At 56.6% G+C, this 25,487-nt stretch overlaps 1 protein-coding gene across 1 annotated transcript; it reads left to right on the top strand.

The window, feature by feature from the left end:
- The first annotated feature begins 363 nt into the window (after positions 1-363).
- On the top strand, positions 364-25,460 carry MYH6 (myosin heavy chain 6). Its single transcript, XM_048225499.2, has 38 exons — positions 364-460; positions 759-977; positions 2,220-2,363; positions 2,829-2,985; positions 3,070-3,097; positions 3,388-3,499; positions 3,787-3,879; positions 4,617-4,680; positions 4,898-4,996; positions 5,466-5,569; positions 5,657-5,795; positions 7,236-7,504; positions 7,760-7,930; positions 9,038-9,347; positions 9,992-10,062; positions 10,344-10,431; positions 10,532-10,649; positions 10,778-10,901; positions 11,163-11,299; positions 12,836-13,091; positions 13,217-13,459; positions 13,609-13,785; positions 14,072-14,217; positions 14,471-14,561; positions 16,558-16,947; positions 17,259-17,385; positions 17,481-17,599; positions 17,992-18,188; positions 18,714-18,897; positions 19,064-19,229; positions 19,333-19,457; positions 20,323-20,631; positions 20,859-21,062; positions 22,203-22,328; positions 22,508-22,783; positions 24,129-24,224; positions 24,890-25,024; positions 25,380-25,460. The coding sequence occupies exons 2-38, from the start codon at positions 777-779 to the stop codon at positions 25,401-25,403; spliced, it is 5,820 nt and encodes a 1,939-aa protein (XP_048081456.2). The 5' UTR covers positions 364-460; positions 759-776; the 3' UTR covers positions 25,404-25,460.
- The last annotated feature ends 27 nt before the right edge of the window (positions 25,461-25,487 follow it).

The following is a 25,487-nucleotide window of genomic DNA, read 5'->3' as shown; positions in this document are numbered from 1 at the left end:
CTGCCCCCCACTTTCTGTATCCTCCATGTTGTCTCCATCCTCCTCCCTCCTTGGAGGCCTTTCTGCTCTTTGTCTGGTTTTATTCTGTCTCCTGGTCTTTGTCAATACTTGTCACTCTGGTACCTCTTTGTCTGTCCCCCTTGCCCTTCCTTCCTGGCCGGTGTTCTAACCTCCTCACCTCTCTCTACTTCCAATTTCGACCCCCCTTCCACCGGGCGCGTTCACTAACTCTGCGTCCTTTCCTTACTGACTCTGCCTCTTCTCTCTCCCCAATTTCTCACTTCGGTCTGTCCTGCTTGTCCGGCTCTTTGGGTGGATCCTCCTGGCTCACTTCTCCCGATGGCCCTTCTCCACTGTTCTCTCTCCTCGTCCGGTCTTCCCTCTGCCTGCCTGTGGCTCGTGGCTGGTGGCTCTACCCATGGTCCAGAGTCTTCAGGATTCTCTGTGAAGAGATAACCAGGTGAGAACCACCCCGATTTTCTCGTGGGAGCCAGGTTGCCGGACCAGGCAGCTGGCAGCTCAGCACCTCCCCTTAAACTCCAGCCAATCCTGCCCTGTGCAGACCCTTAGGGATTCTCCTTCAGCATTGTGTCAGAGGGCAAAGGACGCAGAAGTCAAAGCACAGGGAGGAGGGGAGCCGGGCCGGGATCTTCTCGGTGGTAGGGAAGACCGCAGGGCCAGGTGGTGAGGAGGTGTGGCCGGGAGTGGGAGAGCGGAGGGCAGTGCCACCTGCTGAGGCTTGGGCCCTCCTGTCTCAGCCGCAGAGAAGCACCAAAATGACCGATGCCCAGATGGCCGATTTTGGGGCGGCAGCCCAGTTCCTCCGCAAGTCAGAGAAGGAGCGTCTGGAGGCCCAGACCCGGCCCTTCGACATCCGCACTGAGTGCTTCGTGCCCGACGACAAGGAGGAGTTTGTGAAGGCCAAGATCTTGTCCCGGGAGGGGGGCAAGGTCACTGCTGAGACAGAGAATGGCAAGGTGTGTGGGGCATAGTGCCAGGGAAAGGGAGAGAAGGTCTGGTGGGGGGTTGCGGGGGGGGCACCTGCCGTGAGAGCTGAGGGCTCTGGAGAAGAGCCAAAGCCCGCGGGAGGGCAGGACACGCCCCCTGAGGAAGCCGGCGCTTGGGTGAGAACTCTGACGTTTCTCAGATGGACCGAGCAGGTGTAATAGGGCACCACAGCAGGGATGCGTGCCCTTCGCCGCAGAGGATGCTGGGGTAGGGGTGGGGGGACCTCCACTGGTGTCGGCCTCGGGGAACCAGTGCGGTCCTGGAGATAAGGAAGACAGAGACACAGCATCAAGCAAAGTTCCCTCTTGAATGGGTATCCCTCCTCTCTGTGCCTCGGTTTCCTCTACGGATCAACTCCCTCAAACCCACCTCACGCAAACCAAGAGCAAACTCTTGACCCAGATGAACACAAAAAGCAGGAATTCTTGAGCTGAGCGCTCAGTCCTGGGGTTGGTGACTAGCGCTCAGAAGTCTTCAGTACCTGCTTCCTCACGCGAGCCGTGAGAATGGCCACTGGTCACTAGCAGCAGCTCACAGCCTTTTGCCTTCAGACGTGCCGACTGAATGTTGGGTCCCAACAACAGGTCACAGCCTGTGGGGGCTTTGACTCTGGCCCAGCTCTGCCGCTGGCTCTCTACCACACTGGCGATTATTCTAGCTCCAGCTCCCTCCGCTGTCAAAAGCAATACTAGAACACCTGCCTGCAGGATCTGACGGCATTAGGGCATGGTGACCTGACGGGTGCCCATCGAACCACACTGATGGTGACCAATGGGGAGGGGAGGGTTGGTGGGTGAGATGTTTTCCAGCAGGGCAAGGATTGCCCTGAGCAACTGAGGCCCACAATTACGCCCCCAGGACTCAGGGTAAGGTGTGTGCGCAGACTGGAGAGCTGCCAGCCTCGCCAAGTTTGCCCCTAGATGCTTGAAGCAGGCACAGAAACGTGCTGCTCGTGGGCACAAGCCTTGGGGCCACTGGCAAGACACAGAGACCTAGGATGGGAGGGACAGTGAGCAGTTAAGTTGTCTGGGGGAAAGCACTAGGGGGGAGCTATGGGGCAGGGCTTGGGCGCTGGCCAGAGAAGAGTTGGGGGAGCGAGGCCAGGTCCTGGCCCATGTTCTGGGAAGAGGTAGGTGGGTGAGGCTGGTGAGCACAGACGGGCAAGGGTCTTGGTGGGAGTGTGGTCATCCCCGTCCATGCACCCTCCTCAGACGGTGACCGTGAAGGAGGACCAGGTGATGCAACAGAACCCGCCCAAGTTCGACAAGATCGAGGACATGGCCATGCTGACCTTCCTGCACGAGCCCGCCGTGCTCTACAACCTCAAGGAGCGCTACGCAGCCTGGATGATCTACGTGAGTGTGCATGGCAGGACGCCAGCCCTGGATGGAGGCCAAAGCAGGCCAGGGCACGGGGCACCTGGGTGGCTCAGTCGTTAAGCGTCTGCCTTCGTTCGGCTCTGCTCGGGTCCTGATCCCACCGTTCTGGGATCGAGCCCCACATAGGGCTCCCTGCTCAGCGGGAAGCCTGCTTCTCCCTCTCCCACTCCCCCTGCTGGTGTCCCCTCTCTCGCTGTGTCTCTCTCCGGTCAATAAATAAATAAAATCTTAAAAAAAAAATGTAGGCCAAGGCAACGCTCTCAAGGCGAGGGGGGTCAGGACTCTCTCAAGGGACGCAGCTCCCCTCTGCCCCCTTCCTATCCCTGGTCAGCTGCAGGAAGAGAGGAGCCAGCTAGGGTGACCAGGGACTCCCCTGCCTGTCACCACCTGCCGCAGCCTTCCCCCTCCAGCCCCTCATGCCTGCGCTCTCTCCTGCTCCAGACCTACTCGGGCCTCTTCTGCGTCACCGTCAACCCCTACAAGTGGCTGCCAGTGTACAACGCCGAGGTCGTGGCCGCCTACCGGGGCAAGAAGAGGAGTGAGGCGCCGCCCCACATCTTCTCCATCTCCGACAACGCCTATCAGTACATGCTGACAGGTGAGTCTGGCAGCCCTGACCTGTGCCCCCTCAGCCTCGTCCCCGTGGACCTGACCCTGTTGCTTCTCCTCTTTTCTCTTCCAGATCGGGAGAACCAGTCCATCCTCATCACGTGAGCAAATGCCATCCATCCACATAGGGACTTGGTGGGGACCCAGGCTGATTCCTGGGGGTGCAGAGGGGAGGAAAGGTTTAAGGTTGTGATTGCAAGGAGTGCAGGGGAGCTGGGCTCTCAAACGGGGGTCAGGGTGACCTACAATGATATGCAAATTCTGCAGGGCCCTGGGCGCTGGTGGAGGAGGTTAGAAGGCTGGGGTTCTGAGAGAGGAGGGTGCAGTGAGCTGAACTCTGAATAGAGCACAGGGGAAATCTTGGATTCTGATGGGTCCCTCTTGCCTCAAGTGGAGAATCCGGTGCAGGGAAGACTGTGAACACCAAACGTGTCATCCAGTACTTTGCCAGCATCGCGGCCATAGGTGACCGTAGCAAGAAGGACAATGCCAGTGCAAACAAGGTATGGGGTGGGCCACAGGCTCAGCAGAGGGGACCTGGGGGCAGGCTGACCCAGGTGACCTCTAGCCTTGCCCTAGGAAACAGTGGGGACAGCACCACTGAGCCCAGCGCTCAAGACCTTCCTGGCAGGAGACACACACTCTGATGACCGAATACGGCCCTTTGGAGCCACAGACCCACCTGCAGTCCATCCGGCCCCACCCCCATTCCCCAGGACCAGAGCAACCCCCTGCCCTCCCCACTGCTGGAGGTGGACAGAAGATAAACGGGGTTCTGCTGCCTTCACAGGGCACCCTGGAGGACCAGATCATTCAGGCCAACCCCGCCCTGGAGGCCTTCGGCAACGCCAAGACCGTCCGGAACGACAACTCCTCCCGCTTCGTGAGTGCCTTTGACAGCTGCCAACTGGCCTCATTTGGCCTCGACAAGAAAAGGGGGTGCTGTTTTGTCCACAGTCACTACACCCAGTTGGCCATCCTGCGTTTGGCTTTGGGATATCAACAAGCGTGCACACGTGCATAAGTGTGTGTGTTTGCACACACGCGTGCGCGCGCACACACACACACACTCTCTCTCTCTCTCTCAAACCATCCTGACTCAGCCCGGCTCCCTGAGGTCTGAGAACTCAAGAAAAGAGACCCAGAGTCGCCATAGCTACTCCATAGCCAAATAATGGGGCTGATTTTTGTCACATTCTCGATTTTCCGAATGACTTTTTCCAAAGCTCTTCCACACTGGAAGTGGGAAGACAGCATAGGTGCTGGAGCCAATTCCCAGCTTCCCACCTGCCCAGCAAGTCCCCACACCTCTCTAAGTCCCAGTTCCTTTATCTGTGGAGCAGAGCATGTTACTGAAAGGATTAATGAGATCACAGCAGAGGTACAAACAGGAGGCATCGTATCTGTGTTCATTCCCGTGTTGTTGTTTCTGCTCAGGGATACCTAGTAATACAGAGATAGGCATCCTTTTCCTTGTCTTACTGATACTAAACTGGGACACCAAGTAGGTCATTAACATTTCCAGAACTATCCAGGGCTTTCTGGGTTGTGTTGAGGTCCAAGATCTTCATTCTGTCCCTTCTGGCCAGTTCCCTGACTCTTTCTCCCATCCACCTCCAGGGGAAATTCATCAGGATCCACTTTGGAGCCACTGGAAAGTTGGCTTCTGCAGACATAGAGACCTGTGAGTATGGCAGGGAGCCCTGCACACCCCTGTGTGTCCTCCGCCTCTGCCTTCTTTCCCAGCCGGGCCACCCTATCTCAGCATTCCCCCTCCATCTTCTTTCCTCTTCCCATGGCTCTCTTTTTTGCTATAAGAGCCTTTCTCCCTGATCTCCACCTTTTGCTGGACCGACTCTCTCCCCATGCTTACCTGCCTTCCTCCCTTCTCCTCACTTCAGATCTCCTGGAGAAGTCCCGGGTGATCTTCCAGCTGAAGGCTGAGAGGAACTACCACATCTTCTACCAGATCCTGTCCAACAAGAAGCCAGAGCTGCTGGGTGAGCCTGCGCAATGCCTCGATGCCCCCCTGCCCTCCCCAGGCAGGGTGGGTGTCTTCCTTCTCCTCACCTGCCCCTGTTCACCTCCCTCCTCCTTCAGTCTGCTCAGGTCTTCTCTTCCTTCCCCATCTCAGATCTGCCTGTGTCTCCTCCTGCCTCCCTTCCCGCTTTTTCTTTGTCATATTTCTTCTCCTCTTCCTGGTTGTTTTTCCCCTTCTCCTCTTTGTGCCTCCCCTGCTCCCAGGTGTCACTCTCCCACTGTCCTCCCTCCCCAGTCCCCTGCCTACTTTTTCATGTCTTTTGGATTCTCTGCATGGTCCTTGCTGACTCTCCTCCTCTCTCCCTGCTCCTGGTCCTCTCCTCCATTGTCCCTGCCCCACCCCCACCATGCCCTTCTCCCAACCCTTCTCCGCCCATCCCCTGCCCTCTCCCATCCCCTTGTCCCCTGCCCTGCTCCTTGCCTGGACAGACATGCTGCTGGTCACCAACAACCCCTACGACTACGCCTTCGTGTCTCAGGGAGAGGTGTCTGTGGCCTCCATCGACGACTCCGAGGAGCTCATGGCCACGGATGTGAGTGAGGAGGCAGCGTGAGAGCTCTCGAGGGGTCCTTGCACCACCAATTCAACCACCCTCCTTGCCTCTCTTGCTCTGTCTCAGAGCGCCTTTGACGTGCTGGGCTTCACTCCTGAGGAGAAAGCTGGAGTCTACAAGCTGACGGGCGCCATCATGCATTACGGGAACATGAAGTTCAAGCAGAAGCAGCGGGAGGAGCAGGCCGAGCCGGATGGCACCGAAGGTGCGGGCAGGGGTTGAAAAGGCCTGAGGTGCTGGGTGTTCGCCTGTCATGAGGAGAGCGTCCACTGGGAGCAGGGTCTCCCGTGCTGGGTCCACAAGTGGCACTTTTCAACAATTCTTGAAGAGCTAGGCTGACAACCTAGTTTATTAAGGTTGTTAGGACCATGATAGAGAAAGTGGGGGGGAAACCACAAGTATGAAAAGCACGTGGTCAGAGGGCAGTACCTCGTCCCAGGAGTAGGGCCCTCACACCACCCAGCCCTACCTCCAGGCTTTCTCCTCGTTGGAGCCTAGTTAGAGGCCACCCACTGTCCCCAGACAGGCTGGTTCCTGGGGACCTGAGGCCTGTGGGGTAGATGGGTGGGGTGAGAGCCAGAGAGAGGCAAGGAGGTCTGAGAGGCAGGCAGACAGAGAGGTCCCCCACAGTCCTGCCGACACTTCAACCCCAGCTGCACTGACCGGAAGTGATTTGGGGACGTCTCCTCCTGGGCCCAAGACTCATCCAAGCTCAGGAAAGCACAGACTCTGAGCCCTGCACATCTCGATCGTTACTGCAGTGTGTACATGGAGGGTGCCCAGCCCTTGCATGAGCCCCTTTCAGGCCCCGTGCCGGGTTCTGTTTGGGAGGGCCCGGGGTCAGGGTATAGCTTGGCATTAATATGTCACATACTTCGCTGGGCTTCAGTCTCTTCCTCAGTGAAATGGAACAGTCCTTTCTAGCTCACTCTGGGGCTGTTATAAGAATTCTTTGAGAAGGAGATGTCAAGGTGTGAACAGGACTAGATAAATGCCCAAAAACATTTCTCTTAGCCTACCTTCAAGGACCCTTTCTTTGTGTCAGAATGCCAAGCCTGGGTTTCATGATAGCGTGTCATCAGCTATCACAAAACTCTTGAAATTGAATCAAGAGTTTCCTCTTGATTTCTGCCAAATAGAGATTGTATGTTGGGTGGCACAGGTGGAGAGCTGGGGGGGCGGTGCCTAACATGCTGTTAGGAACCTTGATTTCAAGTTGGTCACCACGTGGATTAAGAGTGGAACAGGCCCAGTCCTGGATCAGATCCTGGGACGGGAGCAAAGGAGGCAGGGAGCAGAGCACATCTCCTCTGTCAGCCACAGTCCCTGCCCTGGAGACAGGAGAACGTGCTCACAGCAATGCTAGACAAGGGCCTGGACCAGGGACACCGAGCAGATGTTAAAGACAGAGGCGACAGGAAGTGCGAGGTGGTGGGAGGTTCTGGGCAGACTAGGAAGTTTAGGCTCCAGCCTGACTGCACACTGGCTACGTGCCCCTGGCAAGCCTCGTGCCCTTCCAGGCCTGGATTTGCAACTCTTTAGTGAGAGCCATTGGACGCAATGCTTCAGAAAGGCTCTGGCCCTGGATCAGGAAAAGAGGGTCTGCCCAAAGTCCTTGCTTACTACCTCTTTCCTTCTCCACCAGATGCCGACAAGTCCGCCTACCTCATGGGGCTGAACTCAGCCGACCTGCTCAAGGGGCTGTGCCACCCTCGGGTGAAAGTGGGCAACGAGTACGTCACCAAGGGGCAGAGCGTACAGCAGGTGTACTACTCCATCGGGGCACTGGCCAAGGCCGTGTACGAGAAGATGTTCAACTGGATGGTGACACGGATCAATGCCACCCTGGAGACCAAGCAGCCACGCCAGTACTTCATAGGGGTCCTGGACATCGCCGGCTTCGAGATCTTCGACGTGAGTGGGGGGAGCCCAGGCACATATGCGCCTCACTCGTTCGCACCTGTGACCATCGTGGCCAGTCGCGGGAAAGGCAGTGGGGCTCAGGGGTGGCAGACGCCTCGTCCCGTCTTCCAGGGGAGCTCCCCCTCCCTGGCCTGACGGGGGAGGGGACCAGCCACACCCCCGGCTGGGCTTCGGCGCGGGCCTGGCTGACCGCACCGGCCCCCCCAACCCCTGCCCGGCTGACCCGCTCCACCCCCGCCCCTGCAGTTCAACAGCTTCGAGCAGCTGTGCATCAACTTCACCAACGAGAAGCTGCAGCAGTTCTTCAACCACCACATGTTCGTGCTGGAGCAGGAGGAGTACAAGAAGGAGGGCATCGAGTGGGAGTTCATCGACTTTGGCATGGACCTGCAGGCCTGCATCGACCTCATCGAGAAGGTGCGGCCTCCCCCCGCTGCCTGGCGTCCCAGACAGAGTGGCAGCATGGTCCCTTCTACAGCCGAGAAACTAGAGTCCCCAGAATCCCCAGCCTCTCTCAGATCCATCTTCTAGCCGCTGTGAAGTCACCAGCGTACATGGGATGAGCCCCGTTCTCCTCTCCCGGGACGTAAGACCTTGTCCTGTATGGCGGTCACCTCCCAGAGTCTGAAGAAGGAGATGTAGTGAGAGAACTCCTGGCCCGCTGACAGCCCATGAGAAGCGTCGTCCATGGAAAGATCCTAGGCTGACATTAGAGACATTTGGCTTCCCACCCTCTTCCTGATAGCTGAGAAGGAGCCTGTCTTCAGCCCCTCTTGTCCATAGACTCAGAGGAGACGAGAACGGAGCTGGTGTGAGGTTCCCAGTGCTCGCTTTGCATTTTGCTAGTACGGACCAGAGCCCGGAATAACTACCCTCACCCAGCCAGCCAGTGCCCTTCAGAAAGCAGGATCTTCCCAGAAGCTCTGGGTGGCTTTGCAGGATGCTGCTCTCCCAGAGATCTCAGAATCGCCTGGAAATTACATAGAAAAGTGTGTGTGTATGTGTGTGCACACATACACACGTGTTTACATGCATTTTTCCCGGAAGGCATCTTAAGTTTAATCAAATTGTCATTAGGATTCCCGCCCCAAGAAAGGTCAAGAGCCACCATACTCTCTGAAGAGCAGAATGGACCCCTCTCACCATCCCACCATATAGGCAGAGGTCTGGCCTGCCCCATAGTCTGGCACTTCTGACACACACCTGTTCCTGGGGCAAGGAGGCTTCCAAGAAGAAGGGACTTGCTGCAGGGCCTTGGGGACCTGGCAGGGCAGCTGGGAGCACAGGGCGCTTCACGAGGTCCACTGAGGCAGAAAGAGGTTATAGGCCAGATCTGAATAGAATTGGATTTAGGTTAATTCTGAGAATATCAGGTTCCTATGTTGGGACAAGAGGTGCTTGCACAGACACTCTATAGCCTGCCAGCTCTACTGGGCTGTAGTTTTTCCTCTGGCAGGTGTGGGACTCTGGCAACCAGGGAGGGCGCGCAGTGATGCTCTCTCTACTTTCCCTCTCTGCTCTCAGCCCATGGGCATCATGTCCATCCTGGAGGAGGAGTGCATGTTCCCCAAGGCCACTGACATGACCTTCAAGGCCAAGCTGTATGACAACCACCTGGGCAAGTCCAACAACTTCCAGAAGCCACGCAACATCAAGGGGAAGCCGGAAGCCCACTTCTCCCTGATCCACTATGCCGGCACCGTGGACTACAACATCCTGGGCTGGCTGGAGAAGAACAAGGACCCGCTCAACGAGACGGTGGTGGGCTTGTACCAGAAGTCCTCGCTCAAGCTCATGGCCACGCTCTTCTCCTCCTATGCTTCTGCTGATGTCGGTAAGAGGGCAGCCCCTGCACTGGGCCAGAGCAATTCTGAAGTTGCCAGGGGCCAGGGTCCCACTGCTTCAAAGCACAGGACTCTCGAGGCAGAAGGGAGCCCACAGGCCATGGGATGGGGGTCAGGAGATCTCACAGCAGTCGTTCTGCAGCTGATCTGTAGAAGGGCCATTTTCCACTTGGTGTGATGGATATTGGTGTACGTGTCGAGTGTCTCCTCAAGACTGTGAACAACCGGAGGTGAGTGAGGGTGGCGCACGCACCACTGCCCCGGGCCCAGCATAGACCACTGAACATCTGGTAGCACAGGTGAGTGTCCCGTTCAGAGAAGGAAGAGAAAGGGTGTGGCTTGGGACGAGGAGGAAGAACTGCAAGAAGGAAGGTAGACCGTGGAAAGAGGCAAGCACGAAGGGGGGGAGAGCACTCATACTATTACGCTATCTCAGCACCTACTCTGGGGCAAGCAAGCTTGCCTAACCTCCTTCCCAGCTTTTAGGGGCAATTACTGTTCTCCTCGTGGGAACACTGAGACGTGGAGAATCACTCTGTGAAGTCACACCGCTAGTGAGAGGCAGAGCCCTGCCCCTGCCTGAGGGTTCCTCCGCTTTCAGACTCTGGCTCCTCACCCCTTCTCTTGTTATTAGGGGACAGCGGGAAAGGCAAAGGAGGCAAGAAAAAGGGCTCATCCTTTCAGACAGTGTCAGCCCTCCACCGGGTAAGAAGGGCCCAGAGATGCTAGGGGGGCCTGCGGTGGGCAGGCCCGACCCTGTGGCTGTGTCGCCCTAATCTGCTTCTCTGAGTCTGGGGAGGAAAGAAGCTGCCGAGTGGTCATTTGGGGCACGAATGTTCTCCACAAGCCTGAACTCACATCCTAACTTATGTGACAACTCTTGGTCCCTGGGAGAATTCTGGAGACAGGTTGTCAGGGGCCCAGGGCTCAGGGACCAAAAAGATGGTCCCTGTGGCTCCTGACTCCCCACTCTCATCCACCCCCAGGAGAATCTGAATAAGCTTATGACCAACCTGAGGACCACGCATCCTCACTTCGTGCGCTGCATCATCCCCAACGAACGGAAGGCTCCAGGTGAGTGATGCGGAAGGGTCTAGTCTGGGGAGGGCGCTTGGCATCCGCTTGCCCTGAGGCTGACACCGTCTCCTCGTCTCCTCCTCTCCTCCCGCTGCAGGGGTGATGGACAACCCCCTGGTCATGCACCAGCTGCGCTGTAACGGGGTGCTGGAGGGCATCCGCATCTGCAGGAAGGGCTTCCCCAACCGCATCCTCTACGGGGACTTCCGGCAGAGGTGGGTACAGGGAACAGGGGGAGCCCGCGCAGACTTGGTGGGGAGGGGAGTCCCCAGGTGGCCCCGAATGCTGTGGGCAGAGCAGATCGGTGCAGAACGTGGGTGACTCGGGGCACCTGTCTCTCCAGATACCGCATCCTGAATCCAGCAGCCATCCCCGAGGGCCAGTTCATTGACAGCAGGAAAGGGGCAGAGAAGCTTCTGGGCTCCCTGGACATTGACCACAACCAGTACAAGTTTGGCCACACCAAGGTGGGTCTAGAGCTCCCCGGGGTGGAGCTGCGGAACGTGCAGCCACCTTGAGCGGAGCAGCTGGGAGTTTGGAAAGCAGGCCTCCGATTTCTGGCTTCCTGTATTAACCCAAGGGCTGGGACCCAGGCCTCCTTTCTGTCTTGTTTTTCATATTTCACGTTGAAGTCTAGGATAGATGGGTGATGGCTCCCCTGGGAGCCTCCTACCCTCTTCCTCCACCCCGGCTACCCATCTCTGAGGCTGCAGCCCTCTTGCCTGCAGGTGTTCTTCAAGGCGGGGCTGCTGGGGCTGCTGGAGGAGATGCGGGACGAGAGGCTGAGCCGCATCATCACCCGCATCCAGGCCCAAGCCCGGGGCCTGCTCATGCGCATTGAGTTCAAGAAGATGGTGGAGCGCAGGTGAGGCGAGGGAAAGGGCGAGGCTCTCCCAGACATGTAAAAGGCAGACAAGCAGAGCTAACTGGTGTGACTCAGAGACCTGAGTTCAAATCCTGGCTTCACCACTTACTAGCTGGCTTGAGCAAGTGACTTTACCACGCGGGGTCTCATTCTGAATTCTTCTAAAAAAGAAAAATCCGCGTAAAGAATGAGAAACCATTTAAAACACTAGCTTGACAAAAATCAAGAAGTTTGACCCACGGCTTACAAGTATGTAAATTAGCACAACCCTCCTGGAAAGCAATTTATCGTTATCTTTTAAGATGGACAATTGCAGGGTCTCCTGGCTGGCTCAGTCCATAGAGACACAGCTCTTGATCTCGAGGTCATGAATTTGAGCCCCATTTTGGGCATAGAGATCCCCCCCAAAAAAAGATGGACAATTGTATACCTTCCAATTCCACTCCCAAGTCATTCCCACAGAAACTCCTGCATACGTGCAGCATGAGACGAAGAAGAATCTTCATAGCAGCGTTGGCCAAAATAGCAAAGATCTGGAAACAACTCCAATTTCCATCTCCAGGGGGATGGGTAAATAATAGTACAGTTGTTCAGTGGAATATTATAAAGCAATGAAAGGAAGGGACTTACAACCACATGGTACAATATGTTTGAACCTCAAAAGCATATTGCTGAGTGAGCAAAAGCAAGTCACCGAAGGATACCTATAGTGTAATGCAATTTTATAAAACTCAGAGATAATAAAAAATAGTGACATACTGTTTAAAGAGACTGGGTGGCTCAGTCACTTAAACATCTGCCTTTGGCTCAGGTCATGATCCCAGGGTCCTGGGATCGAGCCCCGCATCCGGCTCCCTGCTCAGTGGGGAGTCTGCTTCTCCCTCTCCCTCTGCTGCTCCCCCTGCTTGTGCTCTCTTTCTCTGTCAAATAAATAAATAAAATCTTAAAAAAAAAAAAGACATACACATATATGGTTAAAGTATGTTTTGAAAAAGTAAGGAAATGAAAAACACAAGATTCAGGGTCATGACTGCTTCTGCTAGGGGGACCAGGAAAGGGGATGAGGAGAAGCACACAGGGAGAGCCAACACTGGCAATGCTCTAGCTGCTGTTTGAAGGATTGATAGGCTCATGAATCGTCATTTTGTTTCATGCTTCATAACTTACATATATACTATAGATATTCTTACATGTGAAATATAATTTTTTTAACATATCTGAGGTTCTTATAGGATTAGAAACACTGAACTTAGTGGACACTCAAAGAGTGGTGTAGCTTTCATTACTACTGACGCCCCAGTAGGGAAGACATAAACTGCCCTTTCATTGCATTAATTAATAAATATTTATTGAGCACTTCCACGTTCAGTGTGATAATGTTGGAGTGAGGGTGCGTATCAAGGTAACAAGACAGGGCTCCTGCCCTCAGGTGCCCATGAGCTTGTTTAGAGGGGCTGGGAGCCGAGTGCAGTTGGGCCCGTGCTCTGGAAGGACTCTTTCAGAGTGCCCCTTCCTGCCTCCGTGCTTCCTTGCCAGGGATGCCCTGCTGGTAATCCAGTGGAACATCCGGGCCTTCATGGGGGTCAAGAACTGGCCGTGGATGAAGCTCTACTTCAAGATCAAGCCCCTGCTCAAGAGCGCGGAGACGGAGAAGGAGATGGCCACCATGAAGGAGGAGTTTGCGCGCCTCAAAGAGGCGCTGGAGAAGTCGGAGGCTCGCCGCAAGGAGCTGGAGGAGAAGATGGTGTCCCTGCTGCAGGAGAAGAACGACCTCCAGCTCCAAGTGCAGGCGGTGAGGCCACACGATGATCTCTTCATTCCTCCCCTGGATTATAGCCCATCTCGTCCCCAGGAACTAAGATGCTGGATCTCTTCTCACTTTAATCACCAACTCTCCTCTCTGTCCTCTTCTCCCAGGAACAAGACAACCTCAATGACGCAGAGGAGCGCTGCGACCAGCTGATCAAGAACAAGATCCAGCTGGAGGCCAAGGTGAAGGAGATGAACGAGAGGCTGGAGGACGAGGAGGAGATGAATGCGGAGCTCACTGCCAAGAAGCGCAAGCTGGAGGACGAGTGCTCTGAGCTCAAGAAGGACATCGATGACCTGGAGCTGACGCTGGCCAAGGTGGAGAAGGAGAAGCATGCAACAGAGAACAAGGTGAGGGCAGCTCCTTCTGGCCCCAGCCCAGGTCTTCTCAGGATTCCTAGACCACGGTGTGGTCCTGGTCCTTGGCACTGGACATCCCCATAGATGTCTCCAGGCCAATGACCTCTGACCCTAAAGGAGATGGGGTTCTTGGTCGACAGGTGAAGAACCTGACAGAGGAGATGGCTGGGCTAGATGAGATCATCGCCAAGCTGACCAAGGAGAAGAAGGCTCTGCAAGAGGCCCACCAGCAGGCCCTAGATGACCTTCAGGCTGAGGAGGACAAGGTCAACACACTGACCAAGTCTAAGGTCAAGCTGGAGCAGCAGGTGGACGATGTGAGTAGTAAGAGCCATGCTCTGTCTCTCTCAGGTCAGGATTTTGCAGGCAACATCAATGGCCAAGGGGTTCCTGATACCTAAACCAACTTCTATGACCCCTGGGGCCTCTGGGCTCTCTGCAGTTCCTCACTAGGCTGGGGTTCAGAATTTTTTGTACTTGCAGGGATTTCTCTGATGGTTTGCCCTCCAATCTCACTGGGCTTTGAGTTTAGAAGAAAGCAGAAGAGCCTACACTGTGGATCTCAGGTTTTCTACACCTTGTTTATTATCTTCTTCCCACCAGCTGGAGGGATCCCTGGAGCAGGAGAAGAAGGTGCGCATGGACCTCGAGCGAGCAAAGCGGAAGCTGGAGGGCGACTTGAAGCTGACCCAGGAGAGCATCATGGACCTGGAGAATGACAAGCTGCAGCTGGAAGAAAAGATCAAGAAGTAGGAGCCTGGGTTGGCCAGGGAGGGCTAGTGGAGATGTCTGGCCTGAGGGTTAGAGCACAGGGTGCTGCACCCCCACTGGCCATGACCGTCCTGGGCACAGTGTGAATGAGGAGGTCAAACGACCCTCCTGCATTCACCCTCTGGGCAGGGGGGAGGGGACTGGTCCTGGCATGCCATGGCAAGAGAAGAGAATGGGTACAGAGGAAGGAAGACCACCTGTCACTCACCCCCCCCCCCACTTCTCCTCCAGGAAAGAGTTTGACATTAATCAGCAGAACAGTAAGATTGAGGACGAACAGGCACTGGCCCTTCAGCTGCAGAAGAAACTGAAGGAGAATCAGGTGAAGTTCTTCGCGGTGCAGCCAATGGGGAGCTCAGTGGTGAGGAGCTGAGGATGCAGGCGCTGCTTAGAGTTCTAGACAGTATCTAGAACTCTAGGCAGCCTTGGAGATCCCACCAGCCCTCACCCGGCACTGGGGAACACTGGCCTTCACCCATTAAAGCAACGATGTCTTATTTTAGCAGGCTTTTTGGGGGAGGCAAACAAGCCTACTAAAAGGGCTGTCTTGCTGACCTGCGCCCTGCCTCGTGGGTATTTTGCTCCAGTGCAAATGACAGGGCTCGATTCTCGTCTCACCCTTCCTCTGGTACTTCTCCCCTCTGCGTGGGGGTGCGAAGGGCCTTCACGGAGCCCCTCCCTATGGGGTGCTCTGATCATACTCTTCCCAGGTACTGATCCCATGATAGGCAGTCAACTCCTACAACCCTGAGCAAGTCGCTTCCTGTTGCCGAGCCTCCAATTCTCTTCTCATCCGTGAAATGAGATAATAACACTTGCCTTACAGAGGACCAGGGAGATAATGCTTCTAAAACCACTTTGTCAGCTAGCAGTCAGCCAGCCACTAACAAAAAGGTGTTTTGTTTTCTCCATGGCCTTCTCATCCCTCTCCAGGCGGAGAATAAATTAATAGCCACAGTCTCCCTTACTTTTAGTGCACCCCTGAATTTTAATGAGCTTTTCGTCCTGTGTTTGTCAGAAGAGCCCTGGAAGCAAGGAAGGCAGGCACTGCCACCCCCATCTTATAGTTATGGAAGCTGCATGGCCAGGTCTGGACAGAGTGGCCCCAAGGACAACAGGCATCAGCTCTTGGGGGCAGGGCCTTAGCCTCTGATTTGCTGGTCAGACAGTGGCTGTTGGAGACAGCTCACCCCCCGCCACGCCCCGCCAGCATTCCGGTCTACAAGTGATGCATGGACACAGTTCCACTCATGTGGGGAGCTGCTCAGGGGCTGGCCTGCCTTTGGTGATAATTTGCCCTCCCATTTCCCAGAGTGCTCCTCTGGGTTTTAGCGAGAATATGAGGACATCCTCCAGGTTCTCCTGTTTGGGTCAAGACAGACTCTTTGGCTCTTAGATCCTCAACAACAGTGCTGTTATCCTCACCAGGTCTTGGCAACAGGCTGTGGCTCCTCCTTCTTCCTGCCCAAGGTCTCCCGCACAGCCCCGCCTTCTTCATCCTGGGAGCAGAGGCATGGTGGGCCTCTCTCTCCTGCTCCCCGGACCCACCCACACACATCCCGTTAATACAACCACAAGCACCGATGCAGGGATCCCACTGATCGATGCTCCCCTTTGCTCCTGGCTGGTCAGGGAACAGACCAAAATGACAGATGGGACATTTTCCCAATTTAGTCAAGGCCAAGGCTAAGGCCAAAAAATGAGGTAGGGGCATGATGATGATAAGGGCAACCTGCTAGTACTCCCCTGGCCTGGAAGGGAATAGTCAAGGTGGAACAGAGCCCAGACATAAATAAGGCAAGCCCTAGAAAGCGAAGAATATGGTTGCCTGGACTTTGTGTTGAACTTGGAAGATTACAAAAGTTTTGATTGTCTTAAGGCATATTGTTGCAAATATTTGTAAGATACAAGCGTGGGCTTTCCTGCCTTACATTTAGCAGAGCAGAGCCTAGTGAACCTGCAGAATCTTTGAGATTCAGGATCTCACAGGATCTCCAAATCCCCATCAGAACATAGATTCTCAGGATTCAGGGCTGCAGATTCTCAGACTGGGTCGAAACGCCTTGAGGGTTCAGCTTCGGCCAAATTGCTGTTGATGGCCTATACATTCCAGAATGTCTAGCAGCACCCCTGGCCTCCACCCACTAGATGGCAAGCGAACGTGGGTATAGACATCACCAACTATTCCTTTTGGCACAAAACTTTCCCTAGTTAAGACCGATTGCTCTAGAGGGACATGAATGTTCTAGAGCTCTGGGGTGGGGGCTCCGATGGGCGGCTCCGGGCGGTGGGTCTGAGCCCTCCGTGTCCCGGGCCAGGCTCGCATCGAGGAGCTGGAGGAGGAGCTGGAGGCCGAGCGCACCGCCAGGGCCAAGGTGGAGAAGCTGCGCTCAGACCTGTCCCGGGAGCTGGAGGAGATCAGCGAGAGGCTGGAGGAGGCCGGAGGGGCCACGTCCGTGCAGATCGAGATGAACAAGAAGCGCGAGGCCGAGTTCCAGAAGATGAGGCGGGACCTGGAGGAGGCCACGCTGCAGCACGAGGCCACGGCGGCGGCCCTGCGCAAGAAGCACGCGGACAGCGTGGCCGAGCTGAGCGAGCAGATCGACAACCTGCAGCGCGTGAAGCAGAAGCTGGAGAAGGAGAAGAGCGAGTTCAAGCTGGAGCTGGACGATGTCACCTCCAACATGGAGCAGATCATCAAGGCCAAGGTGGGCCGCCTGCTCACCTTCCTCTCCCCCTTATCCCCCACAGCGGCCTTCCTTCCACGTTCTCGGCCCTGTCTTCCCATTGTCACTCCTGCATCACCCTTTGCTCTCTGTCTTGCTCTCTCCCTCGCCCTCCCTGCCTCCACCCACAGCTCCTCACCTTCCCTCCTTTATTTCACGCACCCCTTTCAGACTGCGCCCTCCACACCTATCCGTTTCACCCCCCTACACCCTGTGCTCTCCCCACCTTGACCCTCCCTTCCTTTGTCCACCCAGCCCCTTCTCCATGATCAATTGTCCCTTTATGCCTGAAGGCAAACCTGGAGAAGGTGTCCCGGACACTGGAGGACCAAGCCAATGAGTACCGCGCAAAGCTGGAAGAGACCCAACGCTCCCTCAATGACCTCGCTACCCAGCGAGCCAAGCTGCAGACCGAGAATGGTGGGTGCCCCTAACCGGCCCTGCGCCAGCCCTAGGGTCAGGCACCAGTTGCCGCCTTCCACAGCCCACAGACTCTCTCTTGTTCCCACCTCCAGGTGAGCTGTCCCGGCAGCTGGATGAGAAGGAAGCCCTGATCTCCCAGCTGACCCGAGGCAAGCTCTCCTACACCCAGCAGCTGGAGGACCTCAAGAGGCAGCTGGAGGAGGAAGGCAAGGTGAGGCCCAGCTAGGGGACAGTGGGACAGGCTTGATGGCAGCCCTGGGTAAATTACATCAACACCAGGGATGGAGCCCGGAGGCTGGAGAGAAGCCTCTGTCTGTGGTGGAAAGGCCCCCCAGTCTAGTTTCCTCTATCCTCCAGCTAAGCCACGCCTGAACATCATCGAATGCTTCTTTCCTTATTTGCAAGGGGTGGGGTGGGCAAGCTGGAAAGCTACTCCGAGATGCTGAGATTCCACACCAGCCTTCACCCCGAAGGAGCAAGGCTGGGCTTGTTTGAAGTTCATGCATCTGAAAAGGATCTAGAGAATGATCGGGGGGGGGGGGGGGGCATTCCCTCTCACCTTCCTCGGAGATAAGCACTCCTCCCAGTGCCCGCCCCCCGCAGGCGAAGAACGCGCTGGCCCACGCGCTGCAGTCAGCCCGGCATGACTGTGACCTGCTGCGGGAGCAGTACGAGGAGGAGACGGAGGCCAAGGCCGAGCTGCAGCGCGTCCTGTCCAAGGCCAACTCGGAGGTGGCCCAGTGGAGGACCAAGTACGAGACGGATGCCATCCAGAGGACCGAGGAGCTCGAGGAAGCCAAGTGAGTCCCAAGCGGCCCGCCACCCTGATTCTAAAGGCGGAAGGAGCAGGAGGACCTGGGGTGGGGGCAGGCCGAGCGGGCACGGGAAGGAGACCTGAAGAGGGTGGGAGAAGTCGGGGTGGAGTTAATCGACGTGCTTGAAAGGGAGCCTGGATCCTGGCCTCTGAGTGAAGCTGGCTGGCCCTGACTTACTTCCTGTGACGCACGAGCTTTTGGCTCGGGTTATACCTGGCGCTCGCGTATAAGACGAGCAAAAAGCTTGTTGGTCAGAGGAGCTTCCATCGATCAGCCTGGTGCGGGGAGGGCTGGAGGCCGCCACGTGCCCCTACACACGGGGGGACGCTCTGGTCCACCTGCCTGCAGGCTTGGGTCCCTCGAGGCTGGGGCGCGGGCCTGAAGGGCTGCTCCGGGTCCCAAGGAGGTGTGCGGGGGGGGGGGGGGGTGGATGGTGTCACCTGGTCTGGGGAGGAGGGGGTTCCCGCTGTTCCCAGGTAGAGTCACACACACACTAACCGCCCCGGGCAGGAAGAAGCTGGCCCAGAGGCTGCAGGACGCCGAGGAGGCCGTGGAGGCCGTCAATGCCAAGTGCTCTTCATTGGAGAAGACCAAGCACCGGCTGCAGAACGAGATCGAGGACCTGATGGTGGACGTGGAGCGCTCCAACGCAGCCGCCGCGGCCCTGGACAAGAAGCAGAGGAACTTCGACAAGGTGGGCCTGGGCTGGCAGCCTCCACCAGGGGCACAGCAGGGAGGCCAGCATCACCATGAAGCCAGGGACCTCCTCCTGGGGGGCCGGGGAGGAGGCTGAGCCCCGCCGAGGGGCCTGGGGAGGGGGGCTGGGGCTAGGGGCTGTGCAGTGAGCCGGGTCCCCACAGATCCTGGCCGAGTGGAAGCAGAAGTATGAGGAGTCGCAGTCGGAGCTGGAGTCCTCGCAGAAGGAGGCGCGCTCCCTCAGCACAGAGCTCTTCAAGCTCAAGAACGCCTATGAGGAGTCCCTGGAGCACCTGGAGACCTTCAAGCGGGAGAACAAGAACCTTCAGGGTGCGCTGGGGCCTGAGAGGCCAGGGAGGGGCTGGGGGCAGGGAGGGCCACACTGGCGCAGGGAGAGCTCAGGCTTTGAGCTTTCTGGCCCTCTGACCCCCAGAGGAGATCTCCGACCTGACCGAGCAGCTGGGAGAAGGAGGGAAGAATGCACACGAGCTGGAGAAGGTCCGCAAGCAGCTGGAGGTGGAGAAACTGGAACTGCAGTCAGCCCTGGAGGAGGCTGAGGTGAGCCTGGCTCTGCCTGCACCCCTACCTCGTACCCTCTCCTCCCCACTCCCTCTTGTCTCTGACTCCCCACTCTCCTTCACCCCAGGGGGTGACACTGACCCTAAGACAAAATTTGTGAGCTCCTTTTTCTCAGTCTACCCACTAACCCATGACTGCCTCCAAAGCCAAGGTCTGCACCAGGGAAAACATCACAGTTTGGTCACAGGCCAAAAGGTTGTGTTTCCTACCATGTTTATAAAGTTGAAATACGGTCATCGTAATAACCCGTCAGACAGTAGGTGGGAGTGTGGGCTTCAGACTCACACAGATCTGAGGATGAAACTTGGCTTCAGGACCTCCACTTTGTCACTGGGCAAGTTTCTTAACCTCTTCTTATTTCTAATGGAATTAATTGTACATACCCATAAGATTTTATGCATGATTGTTACTAAGATTAAATGAGGTCAAAAACTTAAGCACATAATTCGTATTTGCTATTGTTACTGTTCATTTTTAGAGAACCTAGGGAGAGCCCTGAGTTTGGGGGCTTCTTTTTTCACTGAAGGGTAAGTGACCCAGGAAACAAAAATAAAGTTTGCATATGTGGTTATAAAAACCTCCCCCTTTCCATGATACTTAGAAGGTCAGGATTATGCGGTGTAAGCACTAGACCGTCCTGGCAGGTGGGAGGTCCAAGTCCTTTCCTTGACAGAGGAAGCCCGGGGCATCCTGGGAGCCAGGTCCCACCTCCTGCGCCTTCTCGCAGACCTTCCTTTCCAAGCTGTAGTCCTGGCTGATACCCTGTGTCTACTTGGCCTCCCTCCCCACCTCGCCCCGTGCCCTGACAGTGGGTCTGGGACCCTCTCTCCCCACCCCCTGCCAGGCCTCCCTGGAGCACGAGGAGGGCAAGATCCTGCGCGCCCAGCTGGAGTTCAACCAGATCAAGGCGGAGATCGAGCGCAAGCTGGCGGAGAAGGACGAGGAGATGGAGCAGGCCAAGCGCAACCACCTGCGGGTGGTGGACTCGCTGCAGACCTCGCTGGACGCGGAGACACGCAGCCGCAACGAGGCCCTGCGGGTGAAGAAGAAGATGGAGGGCGACCTCAACGAGATGGAGATCCAGCTCAGCCACGCCAACCGCATGGCCGCGGAGGCCCAGAAGCAAGTCAAGGGTCTGCAGAGCTTGCTGAAGGTACGGGGACGCTCCCGAGGCGGGACGTCGCCGCACGCGCACGCGCAGTGCGCGCTGGCGTCCACGCGGCCGCGCTGGGCGGTGGCGCGGGCAGCGGGCTCCTCCCGGTTCCTGCGGGGACAGCCCGACCCCATCCTGATGCTCCCCGCCGGCAGCCGGCCTCGCCCCGCGGCCGCCTGATGGGCCCCGGCCAACCCCTGTGGCGTGCCCGCCCTCCCGGTCTGCAGGACACCCAGATCCAGCTGGACGACGCGGTGCGCGCCAACGACGACCTGAAGGAGAACATCGCCATCGTGGAGCGGCGCAACAGCCTGCTGCAGGCCGAGCTGGAGGAGCTGCGGGCCGTGGTGGAGCAGACCGAGCGCTCCCGGAAGCTGGCGGAGCAGGAGCTGATCGAGACCAGCGAGCGGGTGCAGCTGCTGCACTCCCAGGTGAGCGGCCCGGGCCACACGGAGATTGCCACCGAGGGGCAGTCCGGCAGGCCTCCGGCAGCTCTGAACCGGAGGCCCTGAGTGAGGGATGGCCAACGACTTCATCTCCTGGGCCACCCCTGCTCTGCTGGTCCTGGCTGCCGGAAGCAGTCCCTTGAGCAAGGGGGCCTGCATTTCAGAGCTAATGGTGCCGTGATTGGTTGGGGGTGTCCAGCAAAGTCACCAATCTGGGAGTCGTGCAATGCTTGCTGGAATTTGGCATCCCTGATCTAGAGGACAGCCTCCAGCTGGCTCTGTCAAGACGAGATCTGGGGAGTTTAAAGGAGCACAAATGCATCCACATGCAAACTAAATTCTCGATGGAACGCCACTGTTCCGCAGTCCCATACGCCCTGTCACCAGCTGTTCTCCGCAATGAATTTTTTGTGGCCATCGCACGGCAGGGTCCCGTGGGGCGCTCTTCTGTAATCTAGTACGTGTGGGAATGACATCATGCACTGACCCCTCCCGTCCTCCCTACTCCACAACATTCTTTCTGAAACTCTAATCATTTCCAGGATATCGTCCTGGTAAAAAAAGTTGTTCCCATTTTCCTTGGACTGTTTTCATGCTCCTGAATAGACACGTTACTAAAGAGTCAGAAGTAGAACTGCAGACTTTTTGCTGCTTGAAGTCTTTCTTCTGAGCTGAGTAATTTTAGATGTAACATCTAGTACATATCTGTTTTCATAGGAAAAAGAAAAGCAGATACAAAACATGGAATGTAAAGTAACAAAGATACAACAGATAAACAAGGAATAAACAAAAGCAAGACATTTCTTTTAGAATGACTAGTTTTGGGGGGCGCCTAGGTGGCACAGTCCATTAAGCCTCCCACTCTTGGTTTGTGGCTCAGGTCATGATCTTGGGGTCGTGGGATCGAGCCTCATGTCGGGCTCTGCGCGCAGCATGGGGTCAGCTTGAGATTCTCTCTCCCTCTCCCTCTGCCGCTGCCACTCATGCGCTCTCTCAAATAAATAAATCTTTAAAACTAAATAATGAAAAATAAATTAAAAATGACTACTTTTAGTTTTCTGTGGATAAACGTGGAGAATCTAGTAACAAAGGATATATTGGATGGTTTTCTCTACCTGTATCTAGAACACCAGCCTCATCAGCCAGAAGAAGAAGATGGAGTCAGACCTGTCCCAGCTGCAGACAGAAGTGGAAGAGGCGGTGCAGGAGTGCAGGAACGCCGAGGAGAAGGCCAAGAAGGCCATCACCGACGTGAGTGCGCGCTCCCCTCTGCCCCCACCGCAGACGTGAGCAAGGGCCCTAGGTCCCGGCTAGGCCCCCGCGCCCTGAGCTGACTTGCACAGAAACAAACGCTGGATCAGGAAAACGGTGACCCTCGAGGGACAAGGGGCCCTGGGCCCCATTCTTTTAGAACCGTCTTCTGTGCCCAGGCTGCCATGATGGCGGAGGAGCTGAAGAAGGAGCAGGACACCAGCGCGCACCTGGAGCGCATGAAGAAGAACATGGAGCAGACCATCAAGGACCTCCAGCACCGGCTGGATGAGGCCGAGCAGATCGCCCTCAAGGGCGGCAAGAAGCAGCTGCAGAAGCTGGAGGCCCGAGTGCGGGAGCTGGAGAACGAGCTGGAGGCCGAGCAGAAGCGCAACGTGGAGTCGGTCAAGGGCATGAGGAAGAGTGAGCGTCGCATCAAGGAGCTGACCTACCAGGTGCGGGCATGGTGGCCGCTCTGGGGGGCAGTCAAGAGTGGATGTGAACTCGCTTCCCCTGCCCCCCTTCCCGGCCCACACGGGCCCCACGCACAGCCACTGTCCGGGAATGCCAGTCAACCCCCTGGCACCGACTTCTTGAGAAGCTGTCTTTAGATTAATTTTCTTTCACATTCCCTTGAGTCCGTTTGGCTTGAGTCCATGATTTTTTCTAGCGAGTGGAGAACCTGCCTCTACTTCCTGAAAGCTCTTTTAACCAGCATTTCCTCGGGTTTTTTTTTAAGAACCCAAAGTGCCATGAAGGCTTTAGGACAGTCCGCAGAATCCTTCTACCGGCCCAAGAGGGAAGGACATAGTATGGAACTTTCTGGATAAAAGTCAGAGATGGGAAAAGACTCAGACCTTCTATGGAACTTGTGGGACGACAGATAGATGGCCTTAGATAAGGATGATCCCAAAATGTTCTAAGACCTGCACCTTTGTAGCTCAGAGCTTTTGGCCTTGACCTGTTATTTTCACAGTGCGCCTGGGAAGGAAGGACAGAGAAACGGGGTATTGGTCCATTTGACAGCTGGATATGAGGCACAAGAAAGAGATACAGCTGGAGAACAGCAGGTGTATCGTGTTCCTAAGTGGGGGTGGCACCCTAGCACATACAATGACGATGACATAGACATGATCAGGTGACATTAGAGCCAATGATCCTGGTGCCCAAATCTGCCCAGTACGATATATATAGGATAGGTTAGAATGGTCTATGACAGTTCCCCCTTCATCCTGTGTTCCTCGTTGGTCCTCTCAACTCACTCTAACACCACTGGCCGAGAGCGTCTGTGGTTCTCCAAGCTGGGGCTGGAACAGCCTCAATGCCTCCAGCTTATCAGATGAAGGAATTCCATTTGGTTCTGGGCCCCTTGCCCCACTTCCAGCTCTAGGGCCACAGCCGTCTTTGCTTTTTAGATCCGGACTGAGGACCTTTGACCAGAAGTGGAGGCAGAGGTGGAATCCACCACGCCCCTCCTTTTTTTTTTTTTTAAGGTTTTATTTATTTATTGGACAGAGAGAGAGACAGCCAGCGAGAGAGGGAACACAAGCAGGGGGAGCGGGAGAGAAAGAAGCAGGCTCATAGCGGAAGAGCCTGATGTGGGGCTCGATCCCGTAACGCCGGGATCACGCCCTGAGCCGAAGGCAGACGCTTAACCGCTGTGCCACGCAGGAGCCCCAACAACGCCCCTCCTTGACCGGGCCCAACGGAGGGAGGGGCGGCTAAGGCCTGGGGAGAAGAGTGACCAAGGTGAGGGAGGGGACAATGATTGCCCTTGCTCCCCCCCCCCCCCGCCCCCAGACGGAGGAGGACAGAAAGAACCTGCTGCGGCTGCAGGACCTGGTGGACAAGCTGCAGCTGAAGGTCAAGGCCTACAAGCGCCAGGCCGAGGAGGCGGTGAGTTCATGGTCTTCTCCACTCTGTCAACATACCTCCCAGGTGTGGGAACCAACGGGCGTCGGCCCCGGCACGGGGACTAGCTGTTTCACGTGTCCCGCGTGCTCAGAGCTGGGTCAGGCGCTCTGAGCGAGCAAAAGCGATGCCTACAAACTGCTTAGGACCCCTACACCAGCAGACCGGAGAGAAGGCAGTGGAGCCGCTAAGCAGGGCCCCCGAGCCACACAGCGCCGAAGGCTAGAAGGTGGCTGTGGAATCGTGGACCTGACCGTAGGGCGCAGGACTGGGTGGGCAGAAATGTGTGAAAGTAAGGTGTCGATGAGCACACATGTGCAGAAACCCCAGAGCCGGGAGTATCTGTCAGCATCAGCGCTGGGCAGGGGCTGTGAGGCTGGATTCTGAATGGGAGAGGACCAGACAGCACATAAATCATCTCGGGCAGTGGGTGGCCAGGCAGGATTCTGAGTGCTGGGCGAGCTGAGGAGGGTGCCAGCCAGGAGCAGGATACCCTTGGCAAGGCCGTCGCAGGAACATAGTTGAGGGGCGAGAGCACTGAGCTCCTGGCTCAGGGACAGGGAATCCCTCCGACTGGGAGGCTGGGAATTTCCACGCCGCCCCCCCGCTCCTGCCTCTCACCTCATCCTCCCATCCCTGAACCCCCACAGGAGGAACAGGCCAACACCAACCTGTCCAAGTTCCGGAAGGTGCAGCACGAGCTGGATGAGGCCGAGGAGCGGGCGGACATCGCCGAGTCCCAGGTCAACAAGCTGCGGGCCAAGAGCCGGGACATCGGCGCCAAGGTGGGTCCCTCCGCTGGGCCTCACTGGTCGCCCCGTGTCAGCACGTCCGCCAGCATCAGTGCCCCTCAGAATGGGCCCTCCTTGCCCTATATTGTGACAGACCTGGGGGTCCCACAGCACCCCTACCTGAGAATCCCCTTCCTGGTTGAGCAGCGCATACGGACTGGAGCCCTTGAAGAAAGCCCAGTCCCACTCCCTAAACTACAAGGAGCCCTGTGAGACCCAAGATCCCTGAGGCCAGAACCTCTCCCTCTAAAGGCCTCCCCTTTAGGCCCCTGAAAGCCCTAGAGATTCCTCCCCACACCCTTCCTCCCTCTTGCCAGCTGCCACCTCACACCTTTTATTCCTTTCTCAGCAAAAACTGCATGAGGAGGAGTGACACGCCTCAGGAACCTCACTCTTGCCAACCTGCAATAAACATGAACGCCAGACTCTGCCTGCGCCCTGTCCTTCCCGCCGCCGC

This window comes from Ursus arctos, unplaced genomic scaffold (genome assembly GCF_023065955.2).
Source record: "Ursus arctos isolate Adak ecotype North America unplaced genomic scaffold, UrsArc2.0 scaffold_37, whole genome shotgun sequence".
Taxonomy (NCBI): Eukaryota; Metazoa; Chordata; class Mammalia; order Carnivora; family Ursidae; genus Ursus; species Ursus arctos.
This window is presented reverse-complemented; position numbering and strand designations above follow the sequence as displayed.

Bases quoted from the DNA above. Each gene is read 5' to 3' on its own strand.
- MYH6 (XM_048225499.2), top strand. From the start codon at position 777: ATGACCGATGCCCAGATGGCCGATTTTGGGGCGGCAGCCCAGTTCCTC. The intron at 3,500-3,786 runs GTATGGGGTGGG...CTGCCTTCACAG, and splicing joins ACAATGCCAGTGCAAACAAG to GGCACCCTGGAGGACCAGAT. The intron at 10,902-11,162 runs GTGGGTCTAGAG...TCTTGCCTGCAG, and splicing joins ACAAGTTTGGCCACACCAAG to GTGTTCTTCAAGGCGGGGCT.